An 18992-nucleotide genomic window follows, 5' to 3' on the forward strand; every position below is an offset into this window, starting at 1 on the left:
AATATTGTCATTACTGATTAATCTATTGAATGTTCTATAGAATGTCAGAAAACAGTAAAAAAAACAAAAAAAAAACAGTACAAACCTTAAAAATATTGTTTACAATATAAAACAAATAAAATTGTAATTGTTATCATTTGTTAAATTAGCTCCACCCTGACCAGCTCCAATATTAAAATGCTGCTTATTTGTTAATGTATCAATAATTATTATCTGATAAAATATAACTCTGTGAGGGTCCAACTTTTACTTTTGATCTTTCTAGTACTTTTGGCTAATAATACTTCAGTTTTAGTATTTTTATGTTTTATAGGTATTTTCATTTTACTTAAGTAAAAGATCTGAATACGTCTTCCACCAAACCCATGTTAGTCCTCAGTACCCAATTATCGAACAGTGATTGTATCCGACAGCCTTAGTTACACATTATTTTACAGATTAATATTTTCCATTCAAGATATGTGATGCATTGTTTTAGATTAAATTATCTGACACTATATAAATAGTTAAAATTGTATGAATTACATTAGTAATCATGTGTATTAATCTGATAAAACACATACATTTAGGAATAAACAAAAATTAGTTAACGAAGGTCTTGAAACTGTATTTTGACAGCAAAATACTTTGTAACAGGACTTCTGGAAGTTTCTCCCATTTCCACACTGGATCTCTGGAGCTCAGGCAGAGTGACCTTCAGGTTCTTGATCACCTGTGACTAAGGCCCTTCTCTCTGATTACTCAGTTTGGCCAGGTGGCCAGCTCTAGGAAGAGCCCTGGTTGTTCCAAAACTTTTTTAATTTAAGAATTATGGCCACTGTGCTTCTGGAAACCTTAAATGCAACATATGTTTTTGTAGCCTTCCACAAATCTGTGCCTCGCCACAATCCTGTCTCTGATATGCATCGTCAGCTGTGATACCTTATATGGACAGGTGTGTGCCTTTCCAAATCCTGTCCAATCAGCTAAATTTACCACAGGTGGGCTCCAATCAAGATATGGAAACATCTCAAAGATGATCAAGAGAAACACGAGGCACCTGTGCTAAAGATCTAGTGTCACAGCACAGGGTCTGAATACTTATGTCAATGTGATATTTCAGTTTAAAATTCATTTTTTTTCTTTGTCATTATGGGGTATTGAGTGTAGATTTTTGATTGATTTTGATGTTAGCATAAAGATGCAACATAACACAGGTTTCTGGACAAATCACCAGGCTGTTTGTCCTTGACAAAAGACAAACAGGACGAAATCATCTCTGGTGGACAGTCATCTGAAAAAAAGTGAATCTTATAATCTTTAACCAATTATCAAACAAATTCATGAAACGGGAAGAAATGTGCCTGTATAAGGAAACACTCATGGTCATGAATTCCCTTAGCTTTTTTTTTTTTTTAATATGTTGTTGTATATATAGATGGTTCATCCATACACCAACCAAAAGCTTGAGACCTCCACGATAAGTCCAATTGTACATGCTTCAATGATGTATCCAATTGTACTTTCAGTGCTCACAAACACATGTCCTGTAGCCATACTGAACACCAAGAGCATTCTCTTTTTCCTGAAATCAATGTTTCCGAGTTGCCCACTGATCCACTCTGTAACCAGATGCGTGACAACCAGTCATTACAGAAGTCGCTTGCTAAGTAACAAAGTTACAGCTGTTTTCATTTTAAATAGTCTTCAATTTAAAAAATTTGCAGTCTGATACAGAAGGCTAGGAGACCTGAACAATATGAAAGTGCTAGTCATTAATTTACAGAGATCAGGCATCACATAGTGCTATGAAGTATCCAATATGCTACATATGAATACAGCTGTTGACACCTTACAAATGCCTCTGGTTGTTTTTCAAGGCTACTTGAAAAATCAATAACCTTGGCTTGTATGTACATAAACATGAGTGTTTATGCAGAAAATAACGTAGATATCACCACTACCAGAGGTATAATCTTATTACGGCCATTTGGCCACAACAGTGATAATGAAATATTTAGTCCCATTATCAATTTCTAACTGTTAATCCCCCAATTTTGTTTAAGTGGGAAAAAAAACAAAAGAGTTGCCGTCATGGTATCCCCTCCACACTGGGCTCCAGAAGACAACGTTGTTCAGAGCTTCTTCTCTTGCATCGTGCTCAAGTTCTTGGTTTGTTTTCCCCAGCCATTGGTTGCATTTTGGTTGCTTTCCCACATCTTCTGGTGCTATTTCCCATTTGACAGATTGAAGAATGACTGAGAAGAACCAGTTCTGGAACCACTACTTAAGGGAACAACACAAGCTTTTTTTTCACTTCACTACAATCAGTCACAGAGTAATAAAAAGTAGAACAGATGACTCAATTCATTCCTGGAGCAGTGCCTCCAAAGTTGAAAGTAGATGGCACCACTGGCGCCGTGAACTTGTACCCGCCGTGTTTCTCGATCATCTTGGATTCTGTAATTAGATGATGAGGCAACAGTACTTAAGAACCACAAACATAGGGGAGAAGAAAAAAAGCTGTTTCCTCAATGCTTACTGTTGCTCACTATTCATTTACCACCCAAGACAGATTTCATATAATTTGTAGTGTAAGACTTTTTTCTTCCCTGCATCGTTGTCCACAGAACACAGGTATGTAATTCTGAGACAAGTTGTTGAAGGCCTCCATGGCTGGCCATAAGACATCCAGACCACACCAGATTCTTGTACATCTCTGTTTAATGTCTCAGTGTGAGCAACAGTTTTGGCCCTTTATGGCTTTATTATTAGTCAACAATAGAGCGATAACAGGAAATGATGGGAGAGAAATATGCAACAATAAAAAGGTTAATCATTTGGCCCTAGACCATCATTTTGGCTAACAAGCATTGTGGGAAGTTATACAGGCAGGGTGCTCCACCGGGTATTGAAATTTTACTATTGAACTAGGATTATAACACACACACACACTCATTTTCTTTTATGAAGAGAAAATATGATATGATTTTAAATCATCCCAGAGTATTTAGTGGGTAAAGGCTGTGAATAATATAGTACCATTTATTCCAAGTAAACGTATAGATGAAAAGGCATTAGTAATAGCATTTAGAATTTTTTAAATTGAAAGGCAAGTATCAATAACAAAAGAGCAGTAAATTGCATCTAAAAAAAAAATAAAATAAAAAAAAAAAAAAAATACTTTGCCAGACTGAAATGCTCCATTAGCGTTTTATTGGAAAATTGAAGAAGAGTCTCAGCTGGTGCTCACCATGTGCTGCCCGTCTCTGGTCTGCAAGTGTGCCAATGTCCTGAAGCTGTTTGCCCTGTTCCTCATCAAGGGCTTGTGTTAGTGCCTGGTACCATGCTGGGTCACGGCTCTGGATATCTGCATCACAGTGAAGTGAAATTATTGATGATGTACAACACGGTTTGACACAAACAATTGTTTTACTGAACCATTTAATTTTGATTTCTAACAGATCGGTTAACACAAGCTTTCCAGCAACAGGTTGCAGTCTTACTCTGTAGTATGGCTTTGAAGATCTGATACTCGTCCACTAAGTTGTCTTCATCATCTACAGCTGTAGTGTAGCCTTCAAGTGCCGTCTCCTCAGCATCATCCTCCTCCCAGTCTTCATCATCTCCATCTTCTCCTGCCTGCTTCGCCAGCATCTCCAGGTACTCCTGACCTTCCTCGTCAATGTCATCTTCATCACTGCCCAGCTCAGCTACATTCAGAGAATTATGGGAACACCTTTCAACATCATACCTTAACTCACCACGGAGAGTAATACTTGATGACCAATGCAAATCTGCATACATCAAAACACTTGTGCCTTACCGTTGTCGTCCTCGTCTTCCCCATCTTCATCATCGTCCTCTTCCTCATTCTCATGCTCTGCTCGACAGGCGTACGCCCTCTTGAGGCCACTGAACAGTAGGATGGCTGCTGGAAGGAGCTGGCCGGCCACCTGGTTGACAGCCTGAGGCCTGTGCTCAAGGTCAATGAGAGCACAAAGTCCAAGAATGCACATCTTCCTGTCATGGAGGCTGTGAGGGGAGCAAGTGGAACAGGAGGATTAATAAGATTTCTAATTATAGCAGTGCTTTAATTGCTAATGAGGATAACAATAGTTGATTAAATAACTGGTTGCTCAAATTGATTGAAATCATCTCCCATTAGAAAGAGTCCTGAGATTTAGAAAGGTTAACAGTCACCACCAGGTACACTGTAGATGTTATTTGCAATATTAAAATCACTTATAAAACTGGTCTTACCCGAGGAAGCAGTCGACATCTTTGAGCCACTGGGTTATGAAGTGGTTAGTGATTGGCTCAGTGTTGTTGGGAAAGCGGAGATTCTCCAGGGTGTTCAGGAGAAGAGGGGGGCTGTAGTAAAGTGCAGCAATGGCCACCTGCAGGCACATAGTCCTCAGCTCACTGGTCTTCACTTCCCGCGTCAAACGCTCCAATGCAGCAGTCACAAACAAGGGCACAACCTGAAAAAAAAAAAAAAAAATTTAAAAATACAACAAACTTCAATTATGATTAAATATTAAAATTGATATTAATTTTAATTCCCAGCCAAACAGATGTCTTTGTGCATCCTGCAGATGTACACTTTGGTTCTGTAGATTGGAGTGTGAATAGTTATATAGTACCTGTTCATTACACTGAGATGTAAATGTGCTCGAGTTCATTAGACACTGACCTGATCAATGCCACGGCCTTTGCACTGCAGAATGATCACCTCTAACAACTTGGCTGCATGGCACTCGGGATCCTCACCAGGATCACCTGTCAGGACCTGTGTGAAGTGATGGACCAAATTAAAGCTCACAAGTCACCACAAATAATTTAGCATGTATATACAGAGTGTTATCTCTGTAACATCATGTGTTAACAACTACAACGGCTCCACTATACCTTCTTGCACATGCTATAGATGATCTCCAGGTATTTGGTGTCAGATAGGAGGGTGTCTGTGTCAACTGTGACATAGTTGTGAAGGAGAGGCATCATATCTGAAACAGGAACACATTTATAATTCACTCAGGTGACCTCACAGAAAAACATGGAGGTTGCACAAAAAAGTGTTCTTTTCCTTTTTCAACTAAAAATATATATCCATACCTCACTGACACCTGCTTATTAATTAGGATCTCAATGCAAAAAAAATTTTTTTCCCCCCAAGCACATACCTGTGAAGTAGTCAAATCCATCCTGCTGGAAGACTTCATACACCAGTGGAAGGAGCTGCCACATCTGTGGCGACACCTGCTGGCAGGTCAGGCTGTGAGCCAGGGAGAGGATCTCCTCATAAAACTCTGAGAAAAGGAAACAAACAGGAGTGAGCCACTGAAGGTAACTACAGTTGGTTTATTATCACTAGGTGAACTCAGACAAACAGAGAGCTATAGTGTGTATAGTGCGGGTGGAATACAGAAGCACAGGAAGAACCAGTCCTGCTTACCCAATACATGTTGTTGCAGCACAGTGCCAATCACCTGCAGACAGATGCCCTCTAGTTGCTGGGTGATCTGAAAGAGCACAGGCAATGAGGATTTCATCAATATAAGGCAAAAAATGACATTTAATCAATTTGATAAATTTGAGAAGACAAAGCTGTATATAGTTTGATCTTAACAGTGTGTTCCAAATACTAAAAATGTTGGAGTGTATCTTCCAATGCAAAGGAGTAGATTCCAACACAAGGCAGTTGTATGACACATAGTAAGTGAAACAATTACTCACACATATTGTTCAAAATATGTTTAACAATAACATTTCCTGCTCTGTCACCACATGTGGCTGTTTTGTGCTTATTAAGCACTTACATTCACAGAGTGAGAAACTTCTTATTTTAACCAAATGTTAAAAGCACATTCAACAGAGCATGTTTCAAATATTAAAACCATATAAAACTGAATGCTATATAAAAAGGAAATTTACATGAAAGGTATATCTTCAGGATGCAATTTTTAAAATTCAGACCGATTCTATTCTTTAGTCCTGCCAGGATTTCACAGGGTTTTTTTGAGATTGATGTGGGCTAAGATACCTGATTTCGCAGCAGCTTTTCTTAGAAATTGTGATGCATGTTGCAATGTTTGCAATGAAACTGAAGGAGAAAAAAGTGATTATGCTCCCTTACTCTTTGTTAATCACAGGTAGAGTTGATCTTTCTAATAACCGCATGAATTTATAAAGTACAGCTTTGTACATATGTATGGGGTCGTTATGCTGCGATGATTGGTCAAATTTATGTAAAAGTTGCGATGATTGGACAAAAATGCAAGGTCATACAGAATTCATGGGGATTGGTTGAATTTGCGGTAATTAGTGCAATTGCAACATTCTGGAGGGACTGGTTATTGATCAAAACCGTGAGGATAAGCACCTCTTCATCATTAATGTTCATGTTGTTTATTAATGTTTGTGGTGGTGTGTCAGTTCAGTAATATCATCTGCCCTCTAATACATCTACACCAGTGGAACAGGTTAAATTTCCTCTATATAAAAATTCAGCCAAATTTGAACAATTCCAGTTCTTTGCAGCAAAGTGACGTACATCAACGATCGATGAAACCTAAACTACTGAACTGTTACGCAATCAGAAGTCCTCAGTGCAATAAGCAATGCTTGGTCAAATCTAATGCCTTCTTGGCTTCAAGCACCAGCAGCCCTATGTTTCAGCAGACACGGTGGCAGTGTGCCCCAGCACTATTTCTAGCGTCTGCCTCAGCCTCTGAGTCATTTTGAACATGGTGAGAACAGAACGTGTTCCCAGGAGTCGGTGGGTGGCTGAAGTGTGTTGGCAGGAATGCTACAGCAGACCAGAGCTGCTTCTGCAGAGGAAGTGGCACCGAGATGAGTGATCAGCCAGTAGAGAGAGAGTGTGTGTGTGTGTGTGTGTGTGTGTGTGTGTGTGTGTGTGGGCAGCATGCTTAGCGGCTATGCAGCTAACCTCTTTGTGGTCCTCCACCACACTTAGCAATGTGTCAATGGTGTTGAGGATGCCCATAGCCGTCACAGCCTTGTCATCTCCCCCTTCCTCATCAGGCCCCGTCTGAATCACCTGGTTGAACGTCATCGCCTGTCAAAGAGTGAACAGAGAGAATAATGTGATTGTGTCTAGACTATCCATTAGTATCACTATGTTTCATCATTACGCAGGACATTTGACTGAAACACACAGGATTGCTAAATTTGATAAAAAGGAAGAGATAAACATATGTGGTTATATTGCTTTTAAGAGAAAGCTACAGAGGGAAAGCATGAGACGTCACAATACACTGGGCTTGACAGTCACTTTCTGAGAAGTAAACATCTGCTATTAGTGCATTTCCATGGCCAAAAAAAAAAAAAAAAAAAAAAAAAAAAAAAAGGAGCACTGCGCAACTAAGTGCACAATGTTTTCCAGCAAATTAGCAAAACAATAATAATCCTGGTACCTGAACTTCAATATGTATTTGCCGTTTTTGTTAAGGCACATTAAATTTTTGGATATTATCAGACCATTGTTTCTTTTGGACTACTGCATGAGTGACTTTAATTTGGCTGCCCATACTCAGAAAATGATTCGTACAACTTACTAGACAGATTTCATTCAAACTCAGTGACTTTAATATTTTTCTCTTGGGACTGAAGTTTTCCACGTTCAAAGCAGCCATAGGAGGAGTTTATTCGGCTACTCAGCGATGGTAAACAGGATGGTGTCATGTCAAATGATGACAACCTGTAGACTCCACACTGAGTAAACACCATACTAACCCTGGACAGGGCCTCCCTTTACTCTCAAATCAGCCTCAATTCTTTGTGGCATGAATTCCATAAGATGTTGGAAAAATTCTGATGTGAACATTAACAGAAGCTGTATCTGCTTATTTTATGCATTCCACTGTTGCCACACAGTTGGCTGATTGGATAACTGCATGAATAAGCAGTTAATAATAAGGTGCACACATGTTCCTAATAAAACGCTCGGTGAGTGTATAATGATTGCACTTACCAAATGCTGTGTCATCTCCACTGCAATTGGTGTGACCTCCTCACTGTATTCACAGATCATCTTCTGTATGACATTGGTGAGATCATCGTTCTCCGTCTCCCTGACAATGTGCAGGAGCGCCTGCATCACTGGCCGGATGAAGGGGGTGATGTATTCTTTGGCTAAAGAATACAGTATATGGGTTTGTTTAGACACTTAAACTACTACTGAATTGCACTTTATAAAACGGAAAAGCATGGTATGCAGTGCAGTCAGGAAACCGTAAGCTGTATGCTCACCTTTCTCCTGGTTGCTGATGAGAACCTGCAGCGCAATAGCAGCCTCCACCTTAACTGGCATCTCGTTGTCATTGATTAGACAGAGACGGGTCAACTCTAGAGCCGTCTGCAGGTTCTGGTCACTTTTGAACTTCACCTCGCAGAAGTAATGCAACACCCAACAGGCCTGTAAGAGGTTGAGAAAATGTGGCAGGATAAATAAAAGGACCTACACTTAAGTTAAGCTAATATTACCAGCATGTGTTAAATTCAAAGCTACTTTAATCAGTATTGTTATCATTCAAATCTGAGGTGTGCCTGTTCGGAGATCATCACTTACTCTGGCTCTCATGTAGCCCAGTTCACTGCGGAACAGGGGGAAGACGTGATTCTGCAGCATGAACTCCATCTGGTCCTTGTATATTTTTTTCTGTGTAAAGAAAGACATAAATTTCACAAGGCATTCAAACACACTTTCCAATATATCTTGTACATTTAGCATTTTCAGCTGTAAAAAAAAAAAAAAAAAAAAAAAAAAAAAAATCCATCTATGGCTTGTTTGATATATAATAAAGAGGCTGTTCAGACTGAATTTGGGCAAATCAGTTAATGACAACTTCACACCATCAGCACTTGATTTTTTTTGGCTGACGGCTGTTAAATATTAAAAATCAATTAAAAAAAGATAAAAAAAACAAAAAACAATAATAGCCCACAGCTAAATCAACTTCTGCATAATCTCTAACCCCACTTAGTCCATTATTTACGACTGAATGCTTATGAGGTCAGTCATGGTGAGAACAGGTGGGTGCTCATTACCTTCAGCAGGATTTCAGCCAAAGAGCCTATCATGTGGAGGGCACCATCCTTTTTCCTGGGGTCAGAGGTGGGATCAGTGAGAATCTGGTAGCAGAAGCCCATAGTCTTTTGCAGCACCTAAACAGAGACAGAAAAACAAACTGAATCATTCTTTAGGCCTTATTAAATATGAATTGTGGGGAGAGAGGAGGAATCAGTTTTCTTTTTTCATTATAGGACCCGTTTCCCTTACTAAACAAAAATCAAATAAAAAAAAATATTATTTCATCTCACCTCTTTCCTCTTGTTGCAGGCAGTGAAGAGGAGTGTCTGGGCTGCTGTTGTTGGAGAGATGAAGTCCTCGAATACATCTAAGGGGGACAAAAGAAATGGGAGTAACGGTTAGTTATCACTGACGCACAAGACTACTTTTGGATTACAGGCACCAACTTTCTCTGCTTACCAAACTTCATGCGGATGTACTCATATGGATCCTCCTGCCACAGTTCCTCATCACTATCTGTGTAACACATGAGGGGGAAAACCACATCCTGAATGATGCCCTGAAAAACAAAATTAAAAAGTCACAATTAGAAAGTGGTATTAACATAGTGGATGCCAGGCACTTGACTTGAGACCATTTTTTGTAAAAGTCTATGGTCTTCACACTGTCCAATCATAGTGAACTACCACTGCAAATTGTTAAATTTGAGGAGAGTTTTAAACTGTAGTCAGGTTTTAATTGGTTAAACACCATTCTCTCTGTGTTGTGGTTATATAACTGAGTATATTAGAAGTGACCTTCTAACACTCTTCACATACAGTATTGCAAGATATTTTCTGGATATTCAAACGTGCTGTATTTTTACCTGGATGTGGGGCTTAAGGTTTTTCCACGTCAGAGCATGCGCTATGCCCTGGTTGATGTAGTTGAGCGTCTGTTGGAGTACTCTGGGAGCCACGTATTGCTTTTCCTTGTACTGGTATAAGACTTTCAGCAGCACCTAGCAGACAAATGTACAAAGAAAGTCTTTGAATTTGTGAAGTGCTCTCCAAAGACATAGTTCAATCTGACTGGAGAGCTGCTGCTGCTGCCATCACATCTTCTGAAGTTTTTACCTGCTGTGCAGGAACTGCATATTCCTTGAGGAAAAGTTCAGCAAACTCTGCATACTCTTTGGTTGTGTTGCCTGGGCTTCCATACCTGCATACAGGGTTGAACAAAGTCAATGTTACTGATATTTGTATGGTTTATTAAGCAAGTTAAGAGAAGAATGATTAGCTTTTTACCTCTCAAACAGGCGAGCCAAGATGTGAAGGGCCCACTTCTTGCACTTCCACCATGGCAGCTCAGGCCTCTCGTCTTCATCTATCTGCATCGTCTCCTGCACAGACCAAGGATAACGTTGACACAGTCAGCTTGTGGAGAACTTAAATGTGCACATCTCCGAAACTGAACAACCTTTGATTTGATTGAGGAGTGATTGGGAATATTAGTGCAGTGTGAATTTATTTTGTCTCCTTACCGGAGGAACATCTCTATCAACTACTGTCTTCAGGATCTCCATCCATTCTGTCAGGTTCTGTCTGTTGATGAGTTCCAGGGGAAGGTTGTACTGCGGGGACAAACAAGAAAGTAATTTTGAAAAAAAAAAAAAAAAAACCCACTAAATATCTGGTCTAATTAGAGTAAGATTTAGACATGTTAACTTTGTAGATTTCATTCCAAAAAAACAAAACAAAATGATGACACTGCTTGTACTTTCTCAACACGGGTTGAGCACAACTTTAAGAGCCGTTCTCAGGCCCCAGCTAAGGAGATGATGTTAGGTGCAGTGACGTTACCTGGAAGAGGGCATAGAGGATTTTGAAGATCTGTTTCTGAATGAGGACAGAGTCACTGGAGTGGTCAGGGAGCAGCTGGATAAAACGTTCTTTCAGCATGGGCATGAAGATGTGCATGGCAGCCACCAGAGGTTGACGCTCTTCTGGTTTCTTATATCTGTTTGACACATCAGTCGCACAGGCTCAATGTTAACCCCATGCCATGTGTTATTATTCAATATAAAATGTAGAAATGAAGAGTGAAAACTGACGTACTCGTAGTTTTTGACAAGCTGGTAAAGGCAGAGCAAGATGCCCAGCCATCCTGCACTGTTGTCTGACTGCAGGTAGAAGCCAATCTTGTCCACGATGGTCGTCCACTTGCCAGGGTAGTCATGCTTGATCATGTGGTGGATACATGTTGTCAACTGGACCCTGACAAGTTGAAATGGCAGTTTTAGATCGATTGATTTAGACAGTGACAGATTCACATACATTAAAAGAATGTATGCCAGGTGGAAAAGGGTGATTGGGAGGAAACATGGATGAACAACAAAATCTCCTGAGCTCTACTCAGCCAAAAGGACACATGGTTACCTGATGCGCTCGGGGGAGTGGATGATGGCCTCCACTATGCTGTCTCGAATGAACTGCCTGTCCTCCTCAGGGATGTTATTGACAGGAGTCTCTGTGCCTGAACCGTCTCCATCACTCCAGTGCTGGGTTATCATGTTCTTCAGGTAGATCACACCTAGACAGAGAAAGACCACAAGGGTCAGTCTTTTAATGCACTTTCAGAGCGCTGACCAAAACATAACGACACCAAATGCAATGTATGAATGATAAATATCTTAAGCAGAGCCCAGTCTTAGTATCTAAATATCTTTAAAATGCTGAAATCTTATTTACCTATCACACCAAGCTCCTTGTGATGTGCAATTTCATTTGCAAGATACAAAAACTTGTAAATTTCAGTTTGAGATGGTTTGGCAAAATGTTTGTGATGCCTGTGAATTTTATCTGCAAGCTTCTTTGCAGAGGTGTTTCAAACTAACTAAAACACTATATTTGGTTAAAAAAAAATTCTGCTGGTGTACAACCTTATATTACTGACTGCATTTACATCATTATGACTGTGTACAACACAGTAGTGTGAATTCAGAACCATTTAAAGCCTAAGCTGCAGGAATAAATTCTTCCATCTGTAGTTCAGTAGTTTTGAATGTCACACCAGCATGTCAGCTGGGTTCACATCTAATGTGGGGCCCCACTCTGAGCTCTGTGGCTCGTAGGGAGAGGCATCTGAGGGAGCAGAGGAGTGAGGGCTGGGAGGCGGACGTCAGACTGCTGACACAAATGTCTACACCGCTGGCGAGGCAATCATAATCCAGCCTATCATTGCTGACAGAGCATAAACCTCCCCACCCCCCCACCCCCCTCCCCTGTGCCTATGACCACCAAACTACACTATCGCCCCAACACTGAAAAGCCATTAAGAATCTGTCCTATAAATTACATTCATGGACAGGAGGAAAATTACTTCTTGAAAATGTCTTGCTGAATGAAATGACTGCAATCTTAATAAATGATTCAAAATAAGGGAAAAATTAAATAAAAAAATAAAAATAAAAAAACATGAAGTGAAAATTTGTAAGCCCTTTATTTCTATAGCTGTTCTCTGACATAACTAAAGCCTCACAATTTCTTTCAGTTTGTCAAATTGAAGCAAGCACTTGTACCTCCTAGGTTTTGCCAGTCTTACTTCAGACTGTTAAATACAGACTATTTCAGTTTGATGAGTAGACTATGCAGATTTTTCACAGCACACGAGAACCAAATACTTATACTTAATAATAGTTCTATCCGATCACAAAAAATCTCAATCAACCCTGGTAGCATTGAGCTGTGCAGAATATTTTGTGTGTTTAGCATGCTGAGTTTTTAAGGTTAAACTTCTTTCTGCTACCACACAAATACAACTGAGGTTTCATTCAATCACATTTACCTCTTTTGTACTGGGTTGGCAGAAGAAAGGTCAGAAGCAAAGATCTCAAACACTCAGCACATACTGCACATGCTGCCAATACTGATTTAAGTACAACTCAAAGCCACATTCAATCATGCTGTGCAGAGATAGACAAACAACCACTATTAATGCATTTGATCAATATGTCCACTAAAAATCATGTAATAACCAACTGTCAATCAAATAAAAATGATTGTAAGAGAAGCAGTGTGATTGTTTCCTCAAAAGACAGCAGTTATATTGGGCTGTCTACTAGCATCAAGCCAGACAGGAGCCAAATGAACGACAATCCACCCAGCCTAAGTGACTGACTCAGTGCCAATACAATAAATTTAGACAATGTAGATTTGTAATCAGCTTCACTTGTGATATGATTCCGACAGCTTCTGTGCAGTCTGGAGGAGCTGCTCCTCCTCGACTCTGCTCTAAACAGTGTCAGACATTTTTTTCCTACAGCTGGAAAAGTAATTTATTGCACAGCTCTGTAACAGCTTAATTTGCTAGTACGGTTATGGATAGTTGGGGAGGTGGACACACAATGATTCAGGTCCTATCTGTGCAACTTTCTGCAACAACTTTGGTCAGAAGTTTAACTTTGACCATTGATTTTTCCCTCCATTAACACCTTCCTCATAGAGAACCGTTTGACTAAAGTGAAACAAGCTATATTTAACCAACTCCATGTGTCCACTGCACTTCAGCGTGGCACTTTGGCCTCACGAAAACACAAGTGTGAATCATGTATCATCTCTAAATTATCTTTTTTTAAACTATTATACAAGTGACCTGTTTAGCTTGGGATCATGGGGAATATGCAGTCTATTTCTCATCTAATGCAGTTTGATAAAATTGGAGTCAGATGCAGAACAAAGTGGTAAGTCACACAGTACCAGGGTGTTTCAGTAACCTTTATATGGATACAACAGGGAAAAGCATGGACTGTGTCATAACTCTTGAGAGGGTTTAACTAAATAAAAAATTACAGAAAAATATCACTGTGAGCAGACTAAGTGAATTATCCATCCAGCTTCACCAACAATAATTTACACATTCTCTTGTGGGTTTCAGTCTCAATGTAAGAGTGGGTTATCCAAACAGGCATAACGTTATTTAAAAAGGAAGACTAAACATTTTATTTCAACATTCAGCTCAATGATAAATAGGTTGAAATGTTAATAGTGAACCAGTGTGCTTGTTTATTGGCAGTTTGGGAGAATAGCTTTTACTTTCTACATTTTTTCTATAAAAAAGGAAAAATGTTTTTTGTTTATCGGGGCACATCCTGCACCTGGTTGTGTTGAATTTCCACCTCAGTTTTTAAATAGCATCCTCAACCAAATCTGATTAGACAAACCAGTTTATTGTAAAGATTTGATGGTGCCACTCCCTATGCTACCACTCTCTAGATAGCAGGGACTGAACCTTTATGTTGAGTGAAGAGAACATTAAAAAATATGCTGGATTCATGTCTCATTTCATTTCCCATGACCCTTTACCACCTGTAAAACTATTTTTACATGTCAGAGTTTAGACTCACCTGCTTGCCTGACAGGCAAATCCAGCTGATCAGACATGGTGACACGCAGCAGAGTGGACACAAAGTTTACCTGGGTGTGACCCTGTAAATCAGAATTGAAAACAGCTGAATGTAAACCAGTTAGAGATACCAAAACAACATGTGGAATCTCCTGTTTTTCATACCATCTCATAATAATTTGTATGATGTAGTTTTCACACCATTTTACATGAAACCTACTTCTCGTTGTTAGTGTTGTACTGTACGAAGACAAAAATGGCTTTAAGCTTTATGGTAAGGCATCACAGAACAAGAAGTATTTTTGACATGGCAAGTTGAGTACACATTATGTCTAGCATTTAGTCATGCAAACTCTGTTACTAGGCAACAAAGACAGACACGGCCTGTTTACCTTTTTCAAGATTGAAGAATAATTTTTTTTAATTTTGTTGCATTTTTACATCATGTTTACAATAAAAAATGGGCTCCATACTTTTTTTAAAAAGTCAATGCTCATCACAACTCAAATTTTTTTTGAGTTTTTCTTTAAAAGAAGTACCAAAACTGAATACAACATCAGCAAGTTATTCAAAAGGAAAATTAACATTAAAACAGATGCTCACATTAACCAGCTTGAATCCACAACAGTACAATTTTTTTGCATAAATGCAAGCCAATTTTCTGACCTATAATATGATTAAGTGGTAAAATGAGATAGATTGAATTCTGGGTAACTTTTTCCTACTGAAAGAAAGCTGCAGTAAGTTTGCCCCTATGCACAAGTAAAGGTGGACGATGACATGACCAAATAATGCATCAGATGTTTGTATCTGAGAGGCAAATCATTAATAGATATGCTGCAGATTCCAAACATCACTCTGGTATGCAGAGCTCCAGCACAAATTGTATTTACAGTATATCATTAGTGTGTGCTTTGAGCCACACTGCAGCTCTACTGTAACAAAACAGTTCATGTAATCTGTTTGAGCATTTTGTTGAGTGTTATTCAATATTTATCTGGACATTTTCCATGAAAAACAGTCATCGTTTATGACTAAGCAAAGGACTGTATTTAGAAATGATGCACTGAACAGATTTACTCCGTCCACCTCCAGAAGACAACACACAACTCGAATAACTCCAGCCAGTTGTGTGTGAACGCTCTCCCAGCTATGCCATTCAAGTGAGCCATCACTATCAATGCATATGTGGGTGTTTTATAAAAAATAAATAAATAAATAAAAACTCAATCCCCTTGTACTGCCAAATATAAACATGGGAGGAAGGGTTACTTACTAGGAGCAAAACATACTGACCACATGTGCTATAAATTAATTATCACTTGATTAAAAAATAGTTACCAATACAGGTGGTCACGACTTAAAGGCTTCAGGTTGTTTCATGTAGGACACTGTGCATACTGGCTGATGTTAACACCATTAAGGAGAACAGTATGGCCCCCACAGAGCCCTGATCTTAATATCATTGAGTCAGTCTGGGATTACATAGACAGTAGACAGAGGCAGAAGAGCTGTGGCAAGTTCGCCAACAACCTACATACTAAGTACCATTATAAACTTTATATTGATTATCGATTTGATGAAGTTTCGTTTGGTTAGTTAACTTTGTATTACGTAGATAAAATTGATAAATATAAATTATTCATGGCATCATTTTTAAGTTATAGTCAACCTTATTCGAATCAGTCTCAGCCATTTAAATTCTTTCCGATTCTGAACTGTCACTTAAATATTTGTGATTGACCAATCAAAAGTAAAAGACGGATGAAGAGAGAAGACAACTTTTTAACTACACAGTATTGCTAACATGGCTCACATGGAAGTCGGCTAGCGTAAAACTCCATTTTCTAATATTTTCACGAGTTAGATCTAAAGTCATAATCAGATATTAAGTGTGGCTAAGAGAAACAGCGGTGGAATCTGGCTAATGTAAATCTTGTTCAGTTTTATTGTAATAAAGTCATCACTTAAGGGCTTGTCACAGTGACACGTGAGCAGCAGCTATGTAGCTACGGCAGCCGATCCAACAAGTAGCTCCGTTAGCTAGCCGATATTAGCCACACAGGAGACATCAGTATACCGCTGTTAAATACTCTAACTAGACCATGGCCCGCATTCACTCATCTAATTTTGTTGGTCAAAATACCAGTCATATTATTCTGGTGTCATGTCAGCTCCGATATTAGTAAAAACTGTAACGAAACTGCGTGTGACGAGCTAACAATTACCCCTTCAGCATAACAAGAAGGGTTAGCTTGTTTAGCATTAGCGACACAGCTGGCTCGGGCTGACGTTGGTTACTGGCAGTGAAATCATTCGTAATGCTGTTGGATTCATGTTTAGTGTATTTGCGGTGGTGTTAGGAGTGAGGGCGTTAGACACGGTAGAGTTATACGAATCATGTGGCGGAATTTAGCACCGGATCTGTCACGGTAACGACAGCGGAGCCCAGTCTGCGTGATCGCACCATCTTGATGTTGTCAACGGCCCAGGCCCGAGCGGAGACCGCGCCACAACTGCCATCACCATTAACGGCTTGTCTTAACTTTTACCTCGTTTAGCTGTCTCTCGGCGGCCTCCCGCAGATTGGGGTCCATCGTCCCCCGAAGGGCCTCGACCAAAGACTCGGGATCCATTGCGAAAACTCTGTTTACGGCTCGGATTTTAATATTTCAGAGGACTCTCAATTCCCAGTCACTGCGCACATGGACGCACGGCTCTCCGGTTACCCGGCGCGAAAGGAAGCAGTGAATGAAGTACCCGGATAGATCAGCGCCAGATTTGTGCAACACGAACATCCGGCTGCAAACAATGAACCATGGGGATTGTAGTTTTTTTTTGTTTGTCTGATTGGTCAAGTCGACATTGCTCACATACGATATCTACACTCAGTCAAGAGTTTATTAGGAACACTCATCTAAAACCGAAGCAGTCTAATACGCTACAACAGTCCTGCAATAAATTCTCCTTCATCAAGATTATAATGTTCAGTTTTTGTTGACACTGTCTTAGTGAGGTGTTGATTCAATGGTGTGGTCATTTTGGAGACTGCAATTTGTAGTGTTGTTGAACTGTATTGCAATTTACAAAGAGGTGTGTCTTTTGTGTATGAAGTGTACTTGAAGTGTAATACTTGAAATGTATTTAAGTATATTTGAGTCATTTCTGCATAGTTAGTTTCCACTTCTGAAAACTTAAATATATAAATAGGTTAGTGGCAGTAGGGCAATTTCAGGTAAAGTGGGACCGTTTTTGGCAAATCTCCCTTTAGACTAAAAGTTTGTCCAGTTCAACTAAAATCATGTTTTTTTTCATTTACACAGGTCCTCATCAACATAGCTATTGTGAAATTAATTTGTAGAAACCTGAGTGGGGCACTTTTGGATAGGCCTACTTTAGCATCAAAATTTATCATGCATGTGAGCAAAGCAAAAATATTGTTTTTTACAATACCCCAGTCTAATCCAGTTTGCATCCATACATCAATTTAGCAGATTCATAGTATTCAGTGGTCAAGTATACTGATATTGAATATAATGTGTCCGTAGTTAGATGAAAATAGCAGTAAACTGTAAAATGTGATTACATTTTTTTTTAATAGCTGGATTAATTAATTAATGAATTAATTAAAAATAAAAAAAAATAAGGAAAAAATGAAAAAACTTCAAATGGTTTAACCTTGACACTATATCTTTGGACAGTGCCTTTTTTTTCAATTTGCCCGGGGTTGCTTACAGTACCTGTTATTGTCATTAATCTTGGGATATATAATTTTTCCCTCTGCCTCTACTTTGCTTTCCATACTATTTTATTTTTAGTTCACTTCATTCCTCTCCTCTCCTCTCTCTCTGTAGCAGCATGCTTGCTGTTTCCTGTGGGTAAATGAATATAAAATGTGAACCACCACTGCAATTTCATATTGCCTAGCTGTCAGATAAATGGAGCTGAATAAAAAAGTGTTATACTTCCCTCAGAAATGTAGCAAAGTATAGATATCCAGATGTTGGTGATTATGCAGATAATAAATATTTATCCAGGTTTCAGTCAATTATTCAGATATAGGATCCAGATATTATATATTGGTAATTATCCAGATATCAGTTAATTATAAATATATCGACCAATTTTCCTGTTGTCCTTTTTATACAGACCTAAGTTAAGTATCCAGGTATTGGTTAATTATCTAGATATGGGATAGAGGCAGAGGTATTCCCAATATATTCTCCAGATAATGGTTGATTACCCAGATATCTGTTAATTATCTTGATGTGGGTTAATTATATTGATTAATTATGCAAGTAGTGGTTATTTATTCAAGTATTAGATAATTATCCAGGTATCCTTAATTATTCAGGTATTGCTTAATTATCTGGATAACAGATCAGTTGAATAATTGTTCTGATATCTGGTAATTATCCGGGTATTGATTGATTAGGTATCCAAATAAGCTGGACTTCCATGTATGTTTTGTGGCTATATCATTGCGTTTTGATGGTGGTCGTGGTTTGAAGGGACTCCCAAGGTTGTAGCTGGTTCCCTCTCGCTGGGGGCGCTGTAGTGGATGGTGCTGTTAAAT

At 39.1% G+C, this 18992-nt stretch overlaps 1 protein-coding gene across 1 annotated transcript; it reads right to left on the reverse strand.

Annotated features, from left to right (window-relative positions):
* Nucleotides 1–72: 72 nt before the first annotated feature.
* ipo7 (importin 7) lies at nt 73–17150 on the reverse strand. Its single transcript, XM_022765391.1, has 25 exons — nt 16969–17150; nt 14418–14499; nt 11452–11605; nt 11131–11289; nt 10876–11032; nt 10557–10646; nt 10321–10415; nt 10150–10234; nt 9900–10034; nt 9494–9593; nt 9325–9401; nt 9052–9168; nt 8573–8662; nt 8254–8419; nt 7976–8136; nt 6932–7060; nt 5438–5504; nt 5166–5291; nt 4891–4988; nt 4676–4771; nt 4243–4463; nt 3806–4014; nt 3486–3692; nt 3233–3349; nt 73–2439 (listed from the first exon to the last, which is right to left on the reverse strand). Exons 1-25 carry the CDS (start codon nt 17050–17052, stop codon nt 2342–2344), a joined length of 3120 nt encoding a protein of 1039 aa, XP_022621112.1. The 5' UTR covers nt 17053–17150; the 3' UTR covers nt 73–2341.
* Between the last annotated feature and the right edge of the window lie 1842 nt (nt 17151–18992).

This window comes from Seriola dumerili, unplaced genomic scaffold, assembly GCF_002260705.1.
Source record: "Seriola dumerili isolate Sdu_G_001 unplaced genomic scaffold, Sdu_1.0 BDQW01000674.1, whole genome shotgun sequence".
In the NCBI taxonomy this organism is placed as follows: Eukaryota; Metazoa; Chordata; class Actinopteri; order Carangiformes; family Carangidae; genus Seriola; species Seriola dumerili.